This window comes from Lepisma saccharinum, chromosome 16, assembly GCF_977018435.1.
Source record: "Lepisma saccharinum chromosome 16, izLepSacc3.1, whole genome shotgun sequence".
Classification (NCBI taxonomy): Eukaryota; Metazoa; Arthropoda; class Insecta; order Zygentoma; family Lepismatidae; genus Lepisma; species Lepisma saccharinum.
This window is the reverse complement of record NC_139244.1, coordinates 17573710-17595590: the sequence shown is the minus strand read 5'-3', so window position 1 is coordinate 17595590 and position 21881 is coordinate 17573710. Positions and strand designations below refer to the sequence as shown.

The following is a 21881-nucleotide window of genomic DNA, read 5'->3' as shown; positions in this document are numbered from 1 at the left end:
ATTAATAAATAAATAGCATGCGTAACACAAGAAGAAACATCGCAAAGTGATTCCGGACGTCAGGTGTTGGATTGTGTTCTAGAGTTTTATTTTTCTATGTTATTTGAATATAAATAGTATCCTGAGAGATATTTCATACCGAGGCGACAAACCACAAGTGTCACTTGGCAGGGAGCAGTCCGTAATCAATGCAGCCTTTCGAACCGTAGGGACACAAGCTCTGACTGCACCGTTTCCTCAAGGAGATTTTACACCAAAGCGAGACGGATCCTTCAGTTCAAGGCAACTTTCATACCGAAGCGACACATGTTGCTTGGAAACGAGCCAATCAAGAGCAACATTTCACATCGTAGCGGCATGACGGGATTTTGGTACAATATTTCGAATATAGTGTTTTTCCCGAACCTTTAGAGTATCATTTTTCAAAGCTTGTGGGATACCCAGTATCCAGCTACATATCGGCCAGTTTCCGTGATTATATTTGAACCTACATTATCCAATACCACTGATAGAGACTGATATCAGTACATACGTATTATCATTTCAGTTTTCTTGAGGGTTTTACAATGAAATCCTTGATTTGTAATTTCGTGTCATCTTTATTGCACATGTGTTTTTCACAGATATTTGATTTTCTTAATCTTTAGTCAAATTTCCTCATCAAAAATAAAGGATACGTCACAAAGATTTGGTGCCTGTAAATGCAAAAAACAAACTCATCTGCATCTACAGAACCGTTTCTTCACTAATATTGGAGCACTTTTCTACATTGCCATTAAATTCATAGATAGGCTATAGTGGAACCACGAGCAAAACAACTTGCGCAGACACGCGAGTCCTGTGCACCGTGCCCCCGCGAGTAGGGGTGGGGGAGAGTGGACCATGCTTCCTTATGGCTCGAGGTGGAGGGAAGAAGGGAAAGCTGCGCGGGGACTTTTCGTCCCAAGGTTTTTTTTCTTGTGGTCGATCTATACAACATATATTAGGTTTATAATTGTCATGAGCATGTTAAACACTTGTCATTTTGGCATAAATGTAGAAAACTTATCACTAGTATAAAAGCTATCTACTCTCTCTTTGATTTCGACTTCTTCTGCTTTGATTTTGCTGATGTGCTAGCCTTTTTGCCACATACTAGTCTACAGAGTGTCCGTAATACCAAGTACGCAGTTCCAAGAACAATGAAAACTGTTAGTGCTATGACAGCGATGACATCTAGGAGGAAATACTGGTACCAGGAGAGCTCCTGAGCTGCAGATCTCAGATGTGTAGCTCCTTTGTGTCTGATCACGTACTCGGTCCAGTAGACGGCACGTTCCAAGGGAGTCTCTGGTTGATCTTTGAAGCGAGCTGAAAGCTTCCTCGTGTTCTCTCGGTAACTGAAATTTGCAAAAAAATATCAAAAAATTCATTTGAGTGTTATTGTAGAATGCTATAACTGCATAAAAGTGTAGAGAAATATAACAGCTATTTTATGGAAGTGTTACCAGTTCCCATTTTGATTTATAGCTATATATTATTGGAATTCATTGGAAAGTATCAGCATGTGGTACCATTGTGTGATATGGCGATCATTGTGGTTTAGGGAAAGCTTAAGAACGATGTTAGCAAGATCCATTGAATATGGAGAATGTGGCAAAAGTTTGAATTTCTGCAGTTACATTTCCTAAACATGTGCTCTCCCAAATAACTGGATTTTTAAAATATCCACCACACCCGACCAAATAACTTATTGTTCAATTTGTAGACAAGCACTCCACAAATTTATATACATAGGCATAGGCGCCGACTCCATGGGGCTTGGGGGGGGGGCTCGAGCCCGCCCAATGTTAACGATGTGGGGGCAGAGCCCCCAAATAGTTCTGCTTTAGAGGATCTAATGTATTATTTTGTTTGTCTTGTAAAGTTTACACTGAATTGTGCCACATGAACTTAACTTTAAATACACATTTGAAATGTTCTAGACCATCAATTTGGGGGACTGAGACCGCTATACCATTAACTTGGGGGGGGGGGGGGGCTCTGACCAGAGACAGCAAAACACATGACTTATTACTAGGGAGACAAATTTATGGTAAATAAAAACTGAGGAGAGCGGTAAATAAAATGTTATATCAGCAGTATATACCAGCGGTGGAAAAAAAATAATTGGCACACACTTTTTCATCATGAGAGGAAACATACAAAAGAGCTATAAATTGATAAACTACTTCATTTTTATTTTTATGTACTGTACACATACACAAGTACTTAGCTGTCCAACCAAAAAAGAAAACATCAACACAAAATCACTTCATTTCTAAATTGCATAGTCAGGGGAAGAAAGGAATGCAGCTTGACAGGGAGCGAAGTTTTCGAACTGAGATTATGTGCATGGGAAATCCAAATTTGCACCGTCTTTCTGATGTGATCGAAGATAAAACGTTCTTCAGCTGCAAGTGGTAGGAAACTTTAGGCAAACGTTTCGCTACAAATCGACAGTTTGCGCGCTCAACCTCGATTGCAGGTTTTTGCGTGTTTCCTACTTAATTTGATGATATTTCACGGTTATTTCGCGAAAAAGCGTTCATTTCGTGGAAAAGCACACATTTCGCATTACTTCGCGAATAAAACTCATGCACATTTCATCATTTGGGGTGTAGTTACGTGCAGAATGTTCAAAATTGCATCTTTCTTTCACATTTCGCGATTTCGCGCATCGCGAAAATTCAATGTTCCTACTTATTACTATATAGCCTACTAAGTATGTAATTATGAGTATTGTTAAAATTTTTACTAAAAAGAGTTTCAAGAGACGATGTGCATGAACTAGGAGAGTGGGTGGGACGTTCGGGCTACAAATGGCTCTCACATGACATTCAGAACGAGATCATTGATTATTATATATCTTTTGCGCTATGTGGTAGCAGATATTAAAACTCGGGAATATTTTGCTGTTATGGTTGACGAAACTTGTGACATATCCATCCGTGGACAATTAATATTCTACATTAGAACTGTGAATAAAAATTTTGATATTTTTGAGGAATTCGTGGTCTTTTATGAGATTCCGAACATTGAGGCCAAAACTTAAAAAAGGGAGAGAATGAGTCATTCATTAATTTATTTCAGTGATCAGAGCCCCCCACCCAATAATTTTGACAAGTCGGCGCCCCTGTACATAGGAAGACAAAACTTCCCCCCGCACATTACATGTCGTGAAGGCCATACTCCAGGCACCTTTATTTCTCAACTTCCAATCTATTACAGGCTGGGTGATCCCCAGAGCCATTTTATGCATGACCATTGCTGGAAGTATTCCAACCTGAAATTACTGTATTTATAAACAACACATTCTGAAACGTTACCTGTTATAAAATATTAAAAAAAACTTATAATGATCATTATACTTATATATTTTTCAGTTTAAATCCCAAGAGTAATTTATTTATGTAACACAAAATTTACGCCTCCGACGTCCCTTATGTCAGTTGTGATTTTTCTTGTCAGCTGATGTTATTCCATCCTCTGTAATACGGTGCCACAGAACCAAATGACTGATATCTACTGCATAAGAAAACATAAAAAAAGTTATAAGCTGACTTGGTCATGTTTTCATGCTGGTGTGTGTGATCCTAATGTAATATTTGTTCTTACCTTGGTTTGTTGAGGACTTCCTTGAGAGCATGAAGAAGCTCTTCCTTTGTCATGGTGGTTAGGTCTAATGCATATGCTATTCCCAGCTTTTCCATGCGATTCACATTCAGGTTCTGGTCTCCAAAAATGGGAAGTCCTATGAGGGGAACTCCATGATAAACAGCCTCTGTGGTCCCTAGCAGGCCTCCGTGTGTGATGAAAGCACGGACATTAGGATGAGCTGGGAGTAAAGGATACATTTGCGTTTAATACATTTCGTTCCTTCAGTGAAATAAGCGCTACACTTAATTATATAAAAAATATAATAATCCGTTGCGCAACAGCCCATGAAGGGCCTAGGCTTACCTACCGACTGCCGGTCTCCCTCCCACGCTTTCCTTCGTCACCTCTAAGCGTGGAGATCTTCAACCAGTATTGGAATAGTCGGGGGGTCGGCCCGACGTATCCCCAGCCGTTATAGTAGGTCTCCGTGACCGGATTACGCTCACTCACTCGGAGCTCCCCAATTTCCTCACGATGGTGGGTTGCCACCGGCCCTATACGTAGGCCGAATAAATTCCGACCAGAGCCGGATTCGAACCTACGCCGTCCCGCAGCGAACGATCTCAAGACGAATGAACGCCTTAACCCGCTCGGCTACGGAGGAGGACGCTACACTTAATTATTATCACCCAAACTACAGTTTCTTCATTACTTACTTCTCAAGTACTCATGATTTAAAGTAGTTGTTATGTCTAGGTACCATGAAATGATATTTGGACATTATACATTGTGTAGTGTTTCTATCACTTATACCTACTGATTGATACACTAGGATTCGAGAGAGCACCTCTTCTTGTGGAGAAATTTATTTTTCCTGATGGCTGGGCTCGTACCTAGGATGCATTGGATTTGTAAATCGTAAGTCCTTCTGGAGATGAGAGATCTTTTGTTATGTTAATGCTCTCTCGAAACATAGTGTTAGCACAGGTAAAAGTACAACACTAGACAATGGATAATATCCCATTAACAAAAAAGAACTATTGCGCTAACATTCAGAAAGCATGTCTACGCTTGTATATACACTCCTCACAAAAAGCTTGGAATATTGTTATATTAGGCACAACAAGTTTAGAATATTGTTATATTAGGCAATAGGTGATAGGCACGGTTGCATATGTCGGCGAAAACTCAAGAACGTCCAGCAGACAGACAGATACCATGTGTTGTTGCATTCCAAGGCTGTGCCTATCGCCTAATGCCTATAATATAACAATATTCCAAACTTTTTGTGAGGAGTGTAAAAATGGTTTTATTATGATAAAGACAATATATCATTTAGAATATAATAAGTTCATAGAATTCCTAATAAAAATAAGAGCGATTAGTAAAAGGTTTTTGCATTAAAAAGCTTCGTGTACAGACAGTTAACAAAACTCAGACAGAATGACAAAACAAATATACATATTGCAAAAATATAAAATTCTAACTTATTTGTACACATAACTTTGTTGTATATCATATCACAATTTCATAAAAAATATATTATACTAAATAAATAGGTTGTAAAGTTATTTAATCGTTATAATTAGAAATATCATACTGTTGCCCCCCCCACCCCCTATACGTCTTCATGGCGTGGTGCTAAGCACAGAGGAGCACCTTTTTTTTTTTTTTTTTAACACTATAGCATCTGCATGCAGTAGCTGCTGAAGGTTTTAGTCCTGATATCTCACTTACCAAGTATATCTGATTGTGGCAACCAGGGCCCAATTTTCAAATTCTTCGGCATGTTCGGTAATTCAGATTCAAATTTCCATATAACTCTCTGTGGTAACTGAGCGAAAACGTCTAGGAATATCTGACGCTTTTCTTCTGGTATCTGGTCTCCCCTAAGTGCAGAACCCATGCTGAAGTATATAACCCCATCCTTGGCTTCATCCAAGAACTTCTTCAAATCCTGAATAAGATTAAGCATTTATTATTCATCTTGTGGGACAAATTTATAAATATAGGCCATATATGCTAATAAACTTGTTTAGAATAAAATGAGAAGTTTGTGTGTAATTCTAGGCTTAGTAAGGTGACTTCTTCAACTTACCTAAAGATTGAATCGGAAACCTTTTGGAGATTTCACATCGAAGTGACAAGCAACACGTTACCTGGCGCATGTCACTTGGGAATGTCACCGTGTAAGCCTACATTCAATTGGTGAAACCATCAAGTTACATACGGTATGTGTAGCTTATCGCTTCGCTGCGAAATCTCCCTTATAGTTTCGCATGGCAACAAGCAGAGTCCAGCATAAAACCACCGAGACATCCTACGGGGCGAAATTGGGTTCCTTTGCTCTTTGATCAAGTGTATAATCAGTTATTTAATTACATAAATTCAGGCTCCAATATAGTTGAATGAGTTAGTCAACCAACAGAGTGAAATGGTCAACATTTTGCTCTGTTGGGTTTTACAGTCATGGCTCTATGAGCGTCCCACAATCTGCAAAAGTGGGGTATGGTTGGTGGACTACAATGTGATCCTCCCAGCTAGATCAGAGGTATCCGCTGACCAACGACAGGTGCGGTCCTCCATTCATGTCAGGGGTTAGGCGTAGAACTGACAACTCTGCACTGTAAAAGGACATGTCAAGAAACAGCAATATAAGGCCATGGATGTTCCCAAGGTAAAATATTCCGGAGGTAAAATAGTCCCCCGTTCGGATCTCCGGGTGGGGACTATTTTGGGAGGTCCCTGGACTAAGGATAAGATCTACATTAGGAATAAGGATATTAAATTAGGCACCTGGAATGTTCTGAGCCTTTACCGGCCTGCGGCATTTCAGTGTACAGTTAATGAGATAGTTAATTATAAATTAGATGTAGTAGCTGTCCAGGAAGTTAGGTGGCCAGGAGAAGGGAATTGTAAAACTAAAAATTATACTTTTTTCTATGGTGGTACTGAAAATCATAATTTTGGAACAGGCTTTTTCATAAATAATAGAATTATCTCGGCTCTTAAAACAGTAGAATTTATTAATGATAGGATATCAGGGTAGGTGGTGTAAAATTATTTTAATAAACATACATGCACCAACGGAAGATAAAGATAATAATACTAAAGATGATTTTTATGCAGAGTTAAATTTTCTCAGTATGATATGAAAATTCTGTTAGGTGACACTAATGCACAGACTGGCAAAGAAGAGACATTTAAACCCACGATTGGTAAAGAAAGTCTTCATGAATTAAGTAATGATAATGGTATAAGATTGATTACTTTTGCAACCTCAACGAATTTAATTGTGAAAAGTACCACTTTTAAACATAAAGATATCCATAAATATACCTGGTCTTCTCCAGATGGTAAAACTCATAATCAGATAGATCATATTCTCATTGATAAGAGAAGGCATACTAGTATAATTGACGTTCGTACACATAGAGGTGCTGACTGTGCCAGTGACCATTATTTAGTAATTGCTAAATTAAGAGAAAGACTCGCAGTGATAAATCATCAGCAACAACATCTAAAAGTTATAAAATTTAATACAGGAAAATTTGCTGATGAATGAATTAAGAAAGATTACCAAATTAAACTGTCAAATAGATTTGATGTTTTGAAGGATTTAAATGATGATGAAAATATAAATAAAACAGACGTAAATAAGAATTGTGAGCACATACGTAATGCAATAGAATCAGCAGCTAAAAAGTTTATAGGATGCCATAAACCAAGAAAAAGTAAGTCATGGTTTGATAATGAATGTCATAATGTAATAGAAATAAGAAATCAGGCTAGACTTAGGTGGTTAAATAATTCTGATGATACAAATCTAAGCAATTATAATAGAATAAAGCGAGAAGTTAACCGCACGTTTAGAAGTAAAAAATGGATTACTTGAGAAGCAAAATTAAAGAAATTGAAACAAACAGCAAAAACAAAAATATCAAAGATTTATATAAAGGTGTAAATGAATTTAGAAAGGGGTGGCAACCTAAAGTAAACTTGATAAAAGATAAAGACAGTGATTTTCTAGCTGACCTTTTAAATGTTCATGTAGGAGATAAATCAGAAGTAAATGAAGTACACACAGCAGAACCTTTAGTTCCAGAACCTAACTTGACTGAAGTTAAAGATGATATTAAAAGGCTAAAGAATAACAAAGCACCTGGCATTGATTTAATACCAGCTGAGTTAATTAAATATGGTGGAAATTCGTTAATATGTCAAATTCATAAATTAATTAGTTTAATATGGAATAAAGAAGAAATCCTACAACAGTGGAAAGAATCCATAATTGTTCCTGTGTTTAAAAAAGGTGATAAAATGAACTGCAATAATTACCGTGGAATTTCTATACTCTCAACAACATATAAAATATTATCTAACATTCTTTTAACAAGACTAACACCATATGCTAATGTATCAATGTGGATTTAAACGTAACAGATCAACTACAGATCAAATTTTTCACATCAGATAGACACTTGAAAAAAAGTGGGAATATAATCAAAATGTCCATCAGCTATTCATTGATTTCAAAAAAGCATATGATTCGGTCAAAAGAGATAAATTATATAATATATTAGTTGAGTTTGGAATACCTAAGAAACTTTTTAGTATGATAAAAATATGCAGCAGTTAAACAGAAAGTAAAATTCGAGTGGGTATTAATGTGTCTGACAAATTTACAATTCATGATGGGTTAAAACAAGGAGATGCATTATCTCCATTGCTCTTTAATTGTGCCTTAGAATATGCTGTTAGGAAGGTAAAAGAAACTAACGAAGGACTAAAATTAAATGGTGTGACTCAGTTGTTAGCATATGCAGATGATGTAGACTTATTAGGGGATGATATAAATACAATTAAGAACAATGCTAAAATATTTTTCAAAACTGCTAAACACATAGGTTTGGAAGTTAACAAAGATAAAACTAAATATATGCTTACAGGCCGAAACCAAGTGTTAGGTAATAATCAAAATCTAATTATTGATAACAACTCGTTTGAACCAGTTTCCAAATTCAAATCCTTAGGAGTAATATTAACAAATGAATATTATATTAAAGAGGAAATAAAAAGTAGGCTTAATTCAGGAAATGCATATTACTTCTCTCTTCATAAACTTTTGTCTTCTCGTTTAATATCTAGGAAACTAAAAGTTAAAATATACAAAACAGTAATTTTGCCTGTAGTATTATGGGTGTGAAACTTGGTTCCTTACATTGAAAGGGGAACATAAATTGAGAGTATTTGAAAATAAGATCCTTAGGAAAATATTTGAGCTTAAAAGAGATGAGGAGACAGGTGAGTGGAGAAGGTTACATAATTTAGAACTACATAATTTGTATTCATGTCCAGATATTATTAGAATAATTAAATCGAGAAGACTTAGGTGGGCAGGCCATGTGGCACGAATGGGAGAGGAAAGAGGAGTTTACAGGATTCTTGTTGGGAAACCTGATGGTAAGAGACCAGTAGGAAGGCCAAGACGAAGATGGAGGGACAGCGTTGAGATGGACGTTTAAGGAAATCGGTAGGGATGGAAAAGAGTATTGTGAATGACCCAAAGACGTTCATTTATTTCATTTATTATTTATTGTTTAATTTTGTGCTTAATACGCATGATGATATATTTATGTTATCAATTTCTGTTTTGTTATATTTTGGAAAACGTTGTTGCATTAATATGATGTATAATTAATTATTATCACATTCTTGATAATGTATAATTACGATGTATACATTTCTATATACATTTTTGACCATAGCAACGAAAAAGAAACAAAACACAGTAGATCAATAAGTGAAAAATATATTGAAATTATATATAGTGACGTCCGAGTTTTCTTTGAATTTAACAAACTGTAAGTAGATTTGGATAAAGATAAATACTAGGATGTTTCGTTGAAGTGTGTGTGAAAGACTTGCTTCAATAATTTGGCGCCTACAGCCAGGATTGAAAAAAAAAAGGACAATCTTCTGATGCGTGGTGAGAAGTTTGCGCAATGGTAGTTATAGACTTTTAAAATTTTATTTTGTCTTCGAGTTTCAATTTGTTTAACATGTTGCGAAGGCAAAATTGGCGACCCTAAATATTTTATTTATGTTTATTATTATTCTGTGCAATCATGGCAGATAAATCTAAGGAAACGAAGCCTAGACATTCACGTAGGCTAAAATCTAATGTTGCATATGAAGGAACCTACTTAAATAGTAGTAATTCTCACGATGGTGATATTTGTGATGTACAGTCAGGTAAGATTGAAGGAGTGACGTGTTGTGATAAGCTCGATAATGACCTGAGGTATGTGCAATGTTTTGATTGCCGTTCGTGGTATCATATTTCATGTTTGAAGCTTTCCGTCACACATTGGACAATTTATTCTACCACTAAGGAAAAATATTGTTTTAAGAAATGTGATTCCAGTTACGATCCTTACCAATTGCCTGTGTATTTGGAAAGTATAAATCCTAATTTAAATGACATACTAAACAGCATTAGAAGCATACAATTAGCTGTTGTAAGTTCTAATCAGGAACTTAAGGCTCAGTTTGAACAGTCGAATCAGGAAATTAAGACTCAGTTTGAACAGTCTAATCAGGAACTTAAGACTCAGTTTGAACAGTCTAATCAGGAACTTAAGACTCAGTTTGAACAGTCTAATCAGGAATTTAAACAGTCTAATCAAGAACTCAAACAGTCTAATCAGGAACTTAGATCAGAATTAAATCTGTCTAATGAAAATATTCAGGTTAAACTTGACGTTATATCTTTAAAACAAGCTGAATTATCTAGTGCACATACACAGTTATCTTCACAGCTTGATGTTAAATTTGAAGCTGTTAATCATGATATTTATTAGTCATGTTAACAATCGGCTCAATATTTTAATGTCTGAATTTAAGGACAAAATAGATTCGGTTAGTACAGCATGTTTACAATCAACAACACGTCTTGAATCTGCGTTTGATAATAAATGTCGTAATGTTGATGTCAAACTATCTGAATTTGAAAATGTGCAATTATCATTGAAAGAACACGTTCTTGATTATGACCAACGTTTAGATAATCTCAATTCAAATTGCAATGACTGCTCTGCTAATATAGTTGATCTTATATCTAGAGTCACTATTTTAGAAAGTAAAAGCGATGTCAATGCTGATGTACATAATCATATTTCTCATTGTACAGAAAAGTTCCAACAGTTTAATTCCCATATTGAAGGTATAGAACAAAATATCAAAAAGCTTCAAACTGATGGCAAGGATTTAACAGTCAAAGATAATTATAACGATAATGATGAAGGTAGCGTAGCCCTTGCACATAATTCCTCTGCTCGTAATCCTGTTGTTACAAATAGTAATAGTAGAACAAAATCAATTGTTGTGGATAATACAGAATCTAATACATGTCGGAATGGAAGAACCCAGTGTGATATTGGACTCAGTACTTCGTCTAGTGATGTATCAGATGATTCTTCTAAGAAAGTTTCCGGTAAGAAGAATGTTACTAACACTCGTGCTCGTAAACATGTCCGTTGGAAGCACAAGTATAATAAATCTGTAAGATCTAGCTCTGACGAAACTTCCGTAAAGAAATTCCGAAGTGACGACGCAGAAGGTCTATTCCCAAAACGAGAGTTAGGTGCTGAGAAATATAACTACACTGATGCTTGCTATCAACTGTTTGGTAGAAATGCACATCCTACTTCTAGTTCTGTGTTTACTAAGAATAATGACAATGTTAGTAATGTACATAATAATCCACATTGTCATCTGGATCAAAGCGTTAAGTCTCTTTGTATGTGGTGTGATTTTAACCCACAAATATCAGAACCTAACCCACAAAATGATTGTGTTAGTAATATTTATCGTGATGCAAGTGTACCATGTTCAGTTTCGAACAATCACGATGATCATCAGTCGTCTGTAAATGGTTCTAGATTGCATAATTATGGTAACACGGGGTTAAACGGAGCAAATCATATTTGTTATAATCAGCCGTATAGTTCGAGATTAAGAAGTGATCATCCTATAACTAGAAATACATGCAATGGAGAAGGAAATGCAAGAAGTGGACGTTTAAAATTAAGTGAATTATCTCAATTGCCTAAGTTCTCGGGAAAGATAGAGCAACAATCAGCGAGAGAATATATTGAACAGCTGGATAACATATTAAATGTTGTAGGAGTGCCAACAGATATGAAACTGCAAAGTATTCAACAATGCTTCATTGGGAGAGCTGGTTATTGGTTTCGGACTCATAAATATTATTTTAATTCTTTTGATCAGTTTGTACAAGAATTCATTAATCAGTTTGCTTCTTCGGAAGTTATCCAATCACAACTCTCCGTATTGAGGAATCGCAAATACGATCCCAGTGTACATGGCAGTTTAGAGACTTTTGCTTTAAAAACTCACTCTAGTTATTGTAATTTGGTTGAAAATCCTCAAGATATAGATGTTGTGCAGTTAATACTTAGCCAATTACCTGATAATATTGCCAATCACATTACTTGTCACGAAATTCGTTCAGTAGATCAACTGACTAGCATGTTAAGAAGATTAGATGTAATAAAATTTAGTAGAAAGGGGCTTGTTGTTCTTCCTAATGAAGACAACGAAAGTGAAAATATTCCAAAGATTTTTAAGAACTCTGAACAAAATAGAGGCAAGTTAAATGTGCGGCAAGTTAACGTTCGACGTTCGAAGACCACTAGTGTTTGTACTCAGACTCCAACTAGTAGTGAGTTAGAAGCCGATGCTGTTATCAATCAAGGTTACGAAAATAGGCAGGGAAACAATCTTCGAGGTCGATATTTCAACAATTTTAGGCGAACCTCGAATAATTATGGACATCATGGAAATTTTACTGCACGAAACAATTATAATAGCTTCAGATCTAGAAACGGAGGACAATTCCGAAATAATTACAGGCAAAATAATTCTCGTTCACCTACAGGACAATTTAATGATGAAAATGTGCTCAATCAATCGCGATTCTATTACAGGAATGAAAATCGCAGTGCTAATAATAATACAATACCATATCAGCGTTTTTCTGCAAATTCAAATCCATTAAATTCTCAACCTGAAGCAGCAGGTTTCGTATCACAAACTAATTCTGATTCTACAAGAATGGCAAATCGTGAACAAAATACTTCGCAAATAAATCAAGTACAAGGTTCTTTACCTTTAACACAAGTTCCCGTGAGATGTTAATTAAAAGGTTGAGATGATTTACTTCAAGCAAGTTTTTTTTTGTACAAGGGCAAACTTTTGCTTAAAATGACATCAAGAAATGTATTTATTAATTATTTTCACTTTAATTCAAAGAAAGGTGGAATATTTTAATCTATGCATATTCAATGTAACTGATGATGTTGGAACTTCTTCCTATTGCTACTGATGTGCTAAAATACGAGAATTGTTGCTGCATGCAAGTAAGAATGTGAATGTACATTCTGTTTCTGCGCAATATTGTTTAAGAATTTGTTCAGAGAATAATATACTCTGCATTTAAATAATTGATTTATGCCAATGTGTTGTATCTAGTAGGAATGAGAAATGTAATTATCCACTAGATTACATATGGTTATTATTTTATTTGAGAATTGATGTGTCTACAAAGTACATGAATGAATGTAGACAATACTTTTATGAAAGGCCATGGATGCCCTGACGATGTGATAATTATCTTCGTCTAACAAGTTTATGTGTGCGCAAATAAGTATATTTGAAGAAACAGTCGCAGCATAATATTATTACTTGCAACTCAATTGGCAACTTGCAACTCAATTGGCAACTTGAGGTATTCGTTCAAGTAAATAAGTAATCATGAATAATAATTACAGAGTTTCCAACTAAGATAGTAATTTGGAAGATATAGAAGAAGGAATGAACTAAGTGTATGTTTTGCATTTCTTGATTGTCGTGTATTAGTTACATCTATAAATTACGATTGCTGAAGAAATTATCCAAGATTTAGTGAAGAAGTGAAGTAAGAAGGTTTCAAGATTTTGAGAGAGACATCGGACAATGAGAAGCTATAAATACAATTTCAGATGTAATAATTTATGTTCATGATTGTTTCCATTCAAGAATATTGTTTTTAGTTTAGTGTACTGAATGAATGGAATTACAACAAAAGTTCGATACAAAAATGTGTCAGTCAAGTTTGATTCACGGAATTCATAATGAACTGAAATAATATTGTTTAATAAAATGAATAGTTGATTACAAGTTGTAACTTAAAAATGATGTGTTCACAAGTTTATAACTAAATGTAAAATTTTCGATATTTACAGAACTTAAATAAGTCGAAAATTTTCACCCGGAAGGGGTGCGTATTGTGACTGACCCCAAGACGTTCATTTATTTCATTTATTATTTATTGTTTAATTTTGTGCTTAATACGCATGATGATATATTTATGTTATCAATTTCTGTTTTGTTATACTTTGGAAAACGTTGTTGCATTAATATGATGTATAATTAATTATTATCACATTCTTGATAATGTATAATTACGATGTATACATTTCTATATACATTTTTGACCATAGCAACGAAAAAGAAACAAAACACAGTAGATCAATAAGTGAAAAATATATTGAAATTATATATAGTGACGTCCGAGTTTTCTTTGAATTTAACAAACTGTAAGTAGATTTGGATAAAGATAAATACTAGGATGTTTCGTTGAAGTGTGTGTGAAAGACTTGCTTCAGTATATAGATCTTGCTCATGATAGGGACAGATGGAAGGCCTGTGTTGCTGCAGCCATGAACCTTCGGGTTTATGAAGGCTAGAGAGTGAGTTAGTTAGTTAATATAGTTGAATGATCAGCACCCTAGCGTTTGGTTAAGGAATACTTAAGTTTTGGCATTGATTCAACATGAATAAATATTAGCCTACCTATAAAACTGAGGTGATGAAGAGCTGTCTGGCAGAAATGGGTTACATACACGTTAAATTAGTTGCACAATTTGATCCACAACTCTCTGATGTAAACAGCATGTTAAAATAAAGCAATCTTACCTGCGGAAGGGCTTTTGCTGGCTTCAAATGTAATCCTCCAACTTCAACGATGTTAGGAAGATATGGTCGCGGGTAGCTTAATGTGAAGTGGTTGTTAAGGAGCACCAGGCTCATGTTTCTCTCGATGTCCTCTATGGGAGGCATATCCTCACCAAAATGCTTTCGGGCTATTTTTTCCATGGTCGGGATATGATAGAAATGTCTCAAGGCGATGAGTCCGACTCCTAGGATGGCATTGATTCCTCGTTCCAGAAAGTTCATTCTGTCAGAGAATGGCAGGAAGATGTTTGGAGAATAGGAATAAATGTCTGGGTTTCCAATTGCATTATTTATCCACGAGAATACTCCAGCAGGACTCATTACTATCATGGGAATTTTCTTCTTGTAGGAGAACCCGTAGAAGCACTCGTTGAAGAACATTGACACGATCATCACATCAAAGGTTTTCTCCGAGTGTATCAAGTCTTGCATCTGCTGGTCTGCAAGATTTGAGTCACAAATATTTTCTGAAAACGTTAGTAACATGTTCAATGTTGACATTATACTCATCTTTTTCGCCTCGCTAGGGTTTAACATCGAGTTCGAAGCTGTCATATTCTTCATCATTTCATCCACGAATGGGAACGTTATTTCTTTGAAGTTCTTGATGTCCTTCTTCAGAGGGAATGGCGTTACAACAGTCACCTCGTGGCCACGTTCTGCCAATGCTGTTGTGAGGGCGGAAAATACATTGTTGTGGCTCTTTCCAGAAAAGGCGAACAATCCTAGTATTCTTGCCGAGTTTGCATGCTCACATAGTAGGATCACAAGAATGGTGATGGTTGTTACCGCTCTTAGAGTATCCATATCTACACCTGAAAAGAAATAAAGTATTTTACGCTCACTACAGTACAGAAGGGTGTCCAAAAATTTGTAAATAACTTTAGACACGTTCTTAAATCTTTAAAACACAACACGCAAAGACAAATACTCCCTCTGCACTTTATCAAAAATGTAATTATATTTTGGAAAAGATGTTTTTTGCATATATTCACTGAATCCTCATACTTTGATTTTTTCGCAATTGAAACTATAACAATTCCCTAAGAGATTCTGTAGTTATAATTTTGCAATCACTGTTGATAGTGTGTTCAATTTCATGTACGTTGACCTTGCCGAGTGTTCTTAATCAACCTTTTTGCAGCATCGGGAAGCATAAATGTAACGCCAATTTGTGTGGTATTTATTTACCTGTCGATTGACAAAATTACGTGCATTACTCTATTTAATAGTGTTTACATTTATACTATTACGTAAACTGCAAGCAAAAGTCACTATATTTGTAGATATATGCAATAAATATCGCTGGGTCATGCGAGTACAATATTTGTTAATTATTTCAACTTACAATATGCAGATCGGTGTCCGAGCACGTTAAGTGGTCGAATTTGAATCTTGCAATATTCCGGTGTTCGAGTCTCGGTTTCAAGATGGGTGTTCTTTTTGAGTGGCCTCTAATCAATTTCATCTAATCACCATTCATACTCACGTCGCGATTAGCCAGAAAGCGGAAGAAAGTCTACGGAATATAACAAAAACACAAATACATATAATTTGCTCAATCACCATCTAGGGCAGTTGTAACAAGCTCGAGCGGTTTGAGACTATTATTAAAATAAGCGTTCAATGCATTGCAGGATAAAGACGAACTCGTTCAATCTGCCATTCTAACCACCAGAAGCATTTGCAAGGGGTGCCTGGGCACCCACTAATGTGTCCATAAAAATATTTTAAAAACCTACCATTAAAGTAATGAAAGTAATACTAAGAAACTTAGCTATTTCGTTTCATTTGAGATGACCCCCCCTCTATCTCCCCCCTCAAAACAATGCGATATTGTTTACTATAATAATCAATAATAACGTAGCAAAGAAGATGTTTTCACTTCATAAATCGCACACAATATTATACAGGGTGTTCAAAAAGTTACGCAACCTTCATTTCTTATTACATTTTTTACATTAAGTGCTGGAAGTGACTGCCGTTTTGTTCTTCACACAAGTGGACACGACGAACCATGTTGTTGAAAACCCTTTTCAATGTTATCTGTGAGATGTTACCAACACAGCTACGAATATTCTCTTTCAATTCCGGAATACTGTGCGGATGAGTAACGTAGACGAATCCCTTAAGATAACCTCACAAGAAGAAGTCTGGTGGCGATAAATCTGGAGATCGCGGTGGCCATAACCCCACTGAGATCAGTCGTCCCGGAAAACACTCTTCCAAGTAACGCATTGTGTTCCCAGCTGTATGGGCTGTGGCAGTGTCCTGTTGAAACCATGTGGGTTCCAACTTCTCAGCTGACAACATGTTAACAAATTCTCTAACCTTGTCACATACCGTTCAGAGGTCACTGTCTGTTCACAGAATGTAATGAACACGTGACTACGTGATAAGGTACACCAAACGCTAATTCTCTGTGAATACAGAGTTATTCAGCACCTATGAAATTTCCCATAAGGTTGCGTCACTTTTTGAACACGCTGTATTTCATGAAGTAATGTGCATTAGAAAACGTAGAAATATATTTGATAGAGTTGATTATTCTTTTCAAATATTGATTTTCAATTGTTTACTTTATTTAGATAATATAAATATTGCCACAAGGTGATAAAGTGATAACGAATACTCGGAGACTATGATAAAATAAATAAAACCTACGCACGCCTATGCTAACCACTCAAATAATATGTTCGCAATGAACGCGTGGGAGTAAACGGGATTGCGTGGAGTGCGCAAAAGCGACTGCGACTACCAGCTGTTTGCAGGAGCGTGTTCTACTTCGCTCCTCCCACTCGCTTTCTCCCCTTACCTGCCATTATGCGCGACATTGGTACAGAGATTCCCGGGATATAGTATACATTAAAAGTGCCCATTTTAATAATCGTCCATGGCGTAATGGTTAATGCAGTGCTCCGAAACCAAGGGTTCCAGGCTCGAGTTCTAAGCAAGACATGTCTCCGTGTCGATTTGCTTGTCTCATCTTCGTCTAGCCATTTATCATTACCATTAATTAACTTAGTTCGGCAAAAAAATATGTAAAGTAACCTACTTTGTATTTTCCTATTGTGCGTGTCTTTTCTTCTCCTTTAGGCTATTCGTGACGATGAGGATGAATGATAGAGGTATACTACACAGGAACTCGCACATCCAGGTTAGTACTGGAACGCGCATGGCCACCGTATTTATAATGATATCATGTCCAAGGCATGTTTCGACATCGTTAGAGCCAACTGACTTTCTGCATTCGTTATTTCTTTATCTGGTATCCCTGGAATACTACTGTCTCTAGTGATTCACTCAAACAGGCACGTAGCCAGGGGGAGGGCTCGGGAGGCTTTAGCCCCCGAAATCCTACAAATATTTAATTTAAATAGTGTATTACTTGCTTAGCAGAATTAAAAATATTGGATAAAATTCATCTTCAGAGTTCTACCACCCCCCACTTTTTCGTCTTTAGGTGGTGGCTGCTGATAAGGGATGAGTTCCCCCCCGAAATAAAATTCTGGCTACGGGCCTTTATAAAGAGTGGTGTTATTACATTGGTCAGGTTCGCATTTAAAGATTCATCGACTTACCGATCTTCCTTATTTGGATACTTAATGTTAAAGATTCGGATCCCACTTTAAACTGTAGGTCCAGTCCCTATTAGGGCCTCCCCGATGGCGCACTGTGAGCGTCGTCACCTTGTAATCAAGGGGTCCCGGGTTCGATTCCCGGTGGAAGCACATAGTGGTTCGGATCCCACTTTAAACTGTAGGTCCAGTCCCGATTAGCCTATCTGTGCATAAAGTGGACTTATAACAACAAATCAAACAAACAAAAAGAGCAATAGGTAAATTTCTCGTATCGGACAAACGGTTGAAATTTGCTAGTTCATTTAATTTGAATATTCGTACTTACGTATTTTGCATTGAGAAACATTGCTGAAGGTGGCATTTCGCTTATGCTCTATTTGCGACATATCGAGTAAGTTTTCTTCGTTTCTTTTTGCCTTCGGTAACACGCAAAATGGCGGTCACAGTTTCACTACCGTACTCGGCATGCAGTGTTTCTACCCCACTGCACCAAAAAATACCTACGGAGCCCCACAAACCGTTGACGCATAGCCCCACGAACCATTCATACATAGCCCCACGAACTATTTCCGGTAAGATTAGGTTAGGTAGGGTCACGTATAGGTTACAATAGTTAAAAATTGGTTTCGAAAAAAATATGCGTAGCCCCACACACCATTATCGCATAGCCCCACGAACCATTGACACATAGCCCCACAAACCATTTGCGGAAACATACCTTCTTCAGTTACAAAAAGACGTGTTTGGAAACAATAACCGGGATTACGTCATCACACACAGACTACATCCAGCTGGAAGTAAATGGATGCAAGAGCTTTCGTGCATCGGTCACACATTTATATCGAAAAATAGATGATTTACCGGCAAAGTTCAATGAACGATGCGAGAAAACACTTCCCCGAACTTCCACAAGTACAAAGAAACAGCATTCGGTAAGTAATTAATGTCTCCTGTAAATTTGAAGAAATCCGTTTGCCCGATACGAGAAATTTACCGAGCAATATTTGTTTTAATCTTACTCCTTGTCAATGGAGCCTGTAAACATGGCCCCCGAGATGCCTGGAGAAACTTCATGTAATTTAAATGGTGAAAGTGTAGCGTGGAAACGTGGAAGAGGGGTGCAGATTAATTACAGCAAATTATTCTAGTGCTGTGGATGATTCATGAGGCCCCCCCCCCGAGAAATGAAAGTTATGCTGGCGGCCTTGCTCATTGTGCTTTAAATTCGTGTGCGACGAGTTATTTAATGACCTTGAACACGCCTCCTCAGTGACCGAACGTGTGCAGTGCTCGCGTAACGATTCTCGGTGCCGGTGACCTTACGTACACTCGCGAGATAGTGGACATTTTTAAAGATTATGGTTAATGTGAACTTTTTCTGTTGTTTCCGCTCGAGGAGATCTGCTAGTTTTTGCGAAACAATAATATTTCGCCGTTTTTCCAATTTATCCTCATTCTGGATAAAACTTCTTACTTTCCTAACAGTAATGTGATAGTGTCGGAACTGAAAAGTATCACCTTGGAGATGTATCAAGTATGGTAAAGGTCAAGGAATTTTAAATAAATTCAATTCCCGTCCGGGAGAGAAAATCAGCAAATGCATTTGGGTTCTAAACCGTAAAGAACCATTTTTTTCTGCGAGAAAAAAGGTTCGGTAACATTATATTATAGGGGTGACGGATTTCTTCAAATTTACAGGAGAAAGAACTTACGGAAATAATTTTCTGTAGCGTTGTGGAAGTTCGTGAATGTAGTTTTGATCCATTTTAATGCGAATACATGTTGTTTTCTGCGAAAATATCTGTCCGACACGCTGTTTCTGCTGCCGTCATTTGCTTTCTGCACGAGAGCACAATGTTCAGTGTGTTAGATGACGTAACCCCGTAATCAGTGATTCAAACTCGCCGTGTTTTCACTAGAACATGACGTGTCGAGTTTTTTTTTTTTAACTATGCTTGCCTAACCTAACCTTACGGAAAATGGTTTTTGGAGCTAACGTCAATGGTTTTTGGGGATAACGTCAATGGTTTGTGAGGCTAACGTCAATGGTTTGCGAGGTATTAGCATAATTTCAAATCCGGGCACGGAAGTAGGTATTTTCCGGTGAACGATTTTGCAATACTGCATAAATCGACAAAACACTCGCACAACGTGCCCTGAACCAGTACGCTATCGCCCGCCATAATGTGTTACAGAATCGAAATAACAAGTAACAGTAAGTACTCGTAAATGTAAGAAATAGACATTATCTTAGTTAGAAATGCATTATTTCACCTTAGAAAATGTTCCGCATTCCAAAATAGTACGTTAGCAATGTAAAAAAGTGCGAAATATATGATTTATAGGTGTCACCCCCCCTACTATAATAGTACCAAAGGTTCTTGCCTTGTTGCGGAACACCCCATTAGAATTAATGAATTCCTGGACCTTCAACAACCCTGATAACAAGTTATTTATGAAATATTTTGATAACAGTAACTGAGTTATGAGAATTATTTAGTGTATAACAGGAAAATTATTGAGTGGGCTCGAGCCCCATAGGCCCATAGAGGTTGGCGGTACTGCTAAAAACTCTTCACTGCAACACAACTCAAACGTATCGGTTCTCTCTTCACCTGGCCAAAGTAACGCCCAGTGAAAAGGTACATTTACAAGGAAATAAGAGATATCAGTACATACCGTGTCCCTGTAACAGCCAACACTGGATTAATGTGCTTTGTCACTTATCATAATCGGAAACGTACTCTCACTCTGACAGTGTAAAAGAAGACGTGCGAAAGCCTTGAACGGCACGTGACCGCGTTCCTTTATCAACTTCGAAGCTGCTTTTGCTGCTGGTAGCCTGGGGCAGCCAGACAGAGGAAGGAGAGAAAAGATTACACTCAATTGCAGGTTGTTGACGCAATGCTTCAGCCACTTCCTTCTTCTTTTCCTCTTTTCCTCTTTTGTAGCGTGGATTGAATTCCCAAAGTGACCTTGACTGACAATTTGTTCTGGGAGTTGTAGCCTGCCACCTTTCCAGCACATGTCTGTATGATAAGAACCGGATTTTCATGTACTTAAACAACTGCATGAAGTTCTTTAAGCTTGTAAGAAATTCAGATCAGCGTTTGCATGTCCGTATGCTTGTCGAGGCTTGATATCAGGGTTCCCGGGTTCGAATTTCACACAAAGTTTCCGTGTTCAGCGATTTTACTTGCACCCCACAAACTCGTGGATCAAAAATCCCTCCAAAATGGGAGCATTGCACAAACTTAATATCCTAAAGTGAGGAGATCCGACAGACAGTGGGAGTGGTGAAGCCTCAGGACAGGATAGATGAGGCACAGAAGACATGGTTCGGACACATGAAGAGGATGAATGCAGAAAAACTACCAGTAAGAGCTTACAATGCACAAGGAGTGGGAATAAGGCCAAGGGGGAAACCAATATGTCGGTGGAAAGAGCAGATAGCGGAGAGTGTTAGAAGAAGAAGACAGGATTTGAACACAGTGAAAAGAGAGGAGAGGTGGAAGATCAGGAAAAATGGAGAGGCTTGACTTATATGCCGACCCAGGCAGAGGCAGGAAACGGCAAAGGATAATGATGCTCCTAGTAGTATAC

At 37.1% G+C, this 21881-nt stretch overlaps 1 protein-coding gene across 2 annotated transcripts; it reads right to left on the bottom strand.

Moving 5' to 3' along the window:
* Nucleotides 1–585: 585 nt before the first annotated feature.
* Nucleotides 586–21143, bottom strand: LOC146000298 (UDP-glycosyltransferase UGT5-like). Of its 2 annotated transcripts, XR_014443489.1 has the most exons (6): nt 20958–21143; nt 14659–15512; nt 5356–5575; nt 3637–3856; nt 974–1379; nt 586–795 (listed from the first exon to the last, which is right to left on the bottom strand). XR_014443489.1 is itself a non-coding variant. In XM_083137791.1 (5 exons), the coding sequence occupies exons 2-5, from the start codon at nt 15502–15504 to the stop codon at nt 1067–1069; spliced, it is 1599 nt and encodes a 532-aa protein (XP_082993917.1). In that variant the 5' UTR covers nt 15505–15512; nt 20958–21143; the 3' UTR covers nt 586–1066. The 2 variants fall into 2 exon arrangements, 1 of the variants encoding a protein (XP_082993917.1); XM_083137791.1 differs by having other exon boundaries at nt 586–1379.
* Between the last annotated feature and the right edge of the window lie 738 nt (nt 21144–21881).

Excerpts from the sequence above, each read along its gene's own strand:
- LOC146000298 (XM_083137791.1), bottom strand. The coding sequence starts at position 15,504 with ATGGATACTCTAAGAGCGGTAACAACCATCACCATTCTTGTGATCCTA. Across the intron at positions 3,857-5,355 it reads GCCACAATCAGATATACTTG|CTCATCCTAATGTCCGTGCT; the intron begins GTAAGTGAGATA and ends CTTTACTCCCAG. Across the intron at positions 1,380-3,636 it reads GAAGTCCTCAACAAACCAAG|TTACCGAGAGAACACGAGGA; the intron begins GTAAGAACAAAT and ends TGCAAATTTCAG.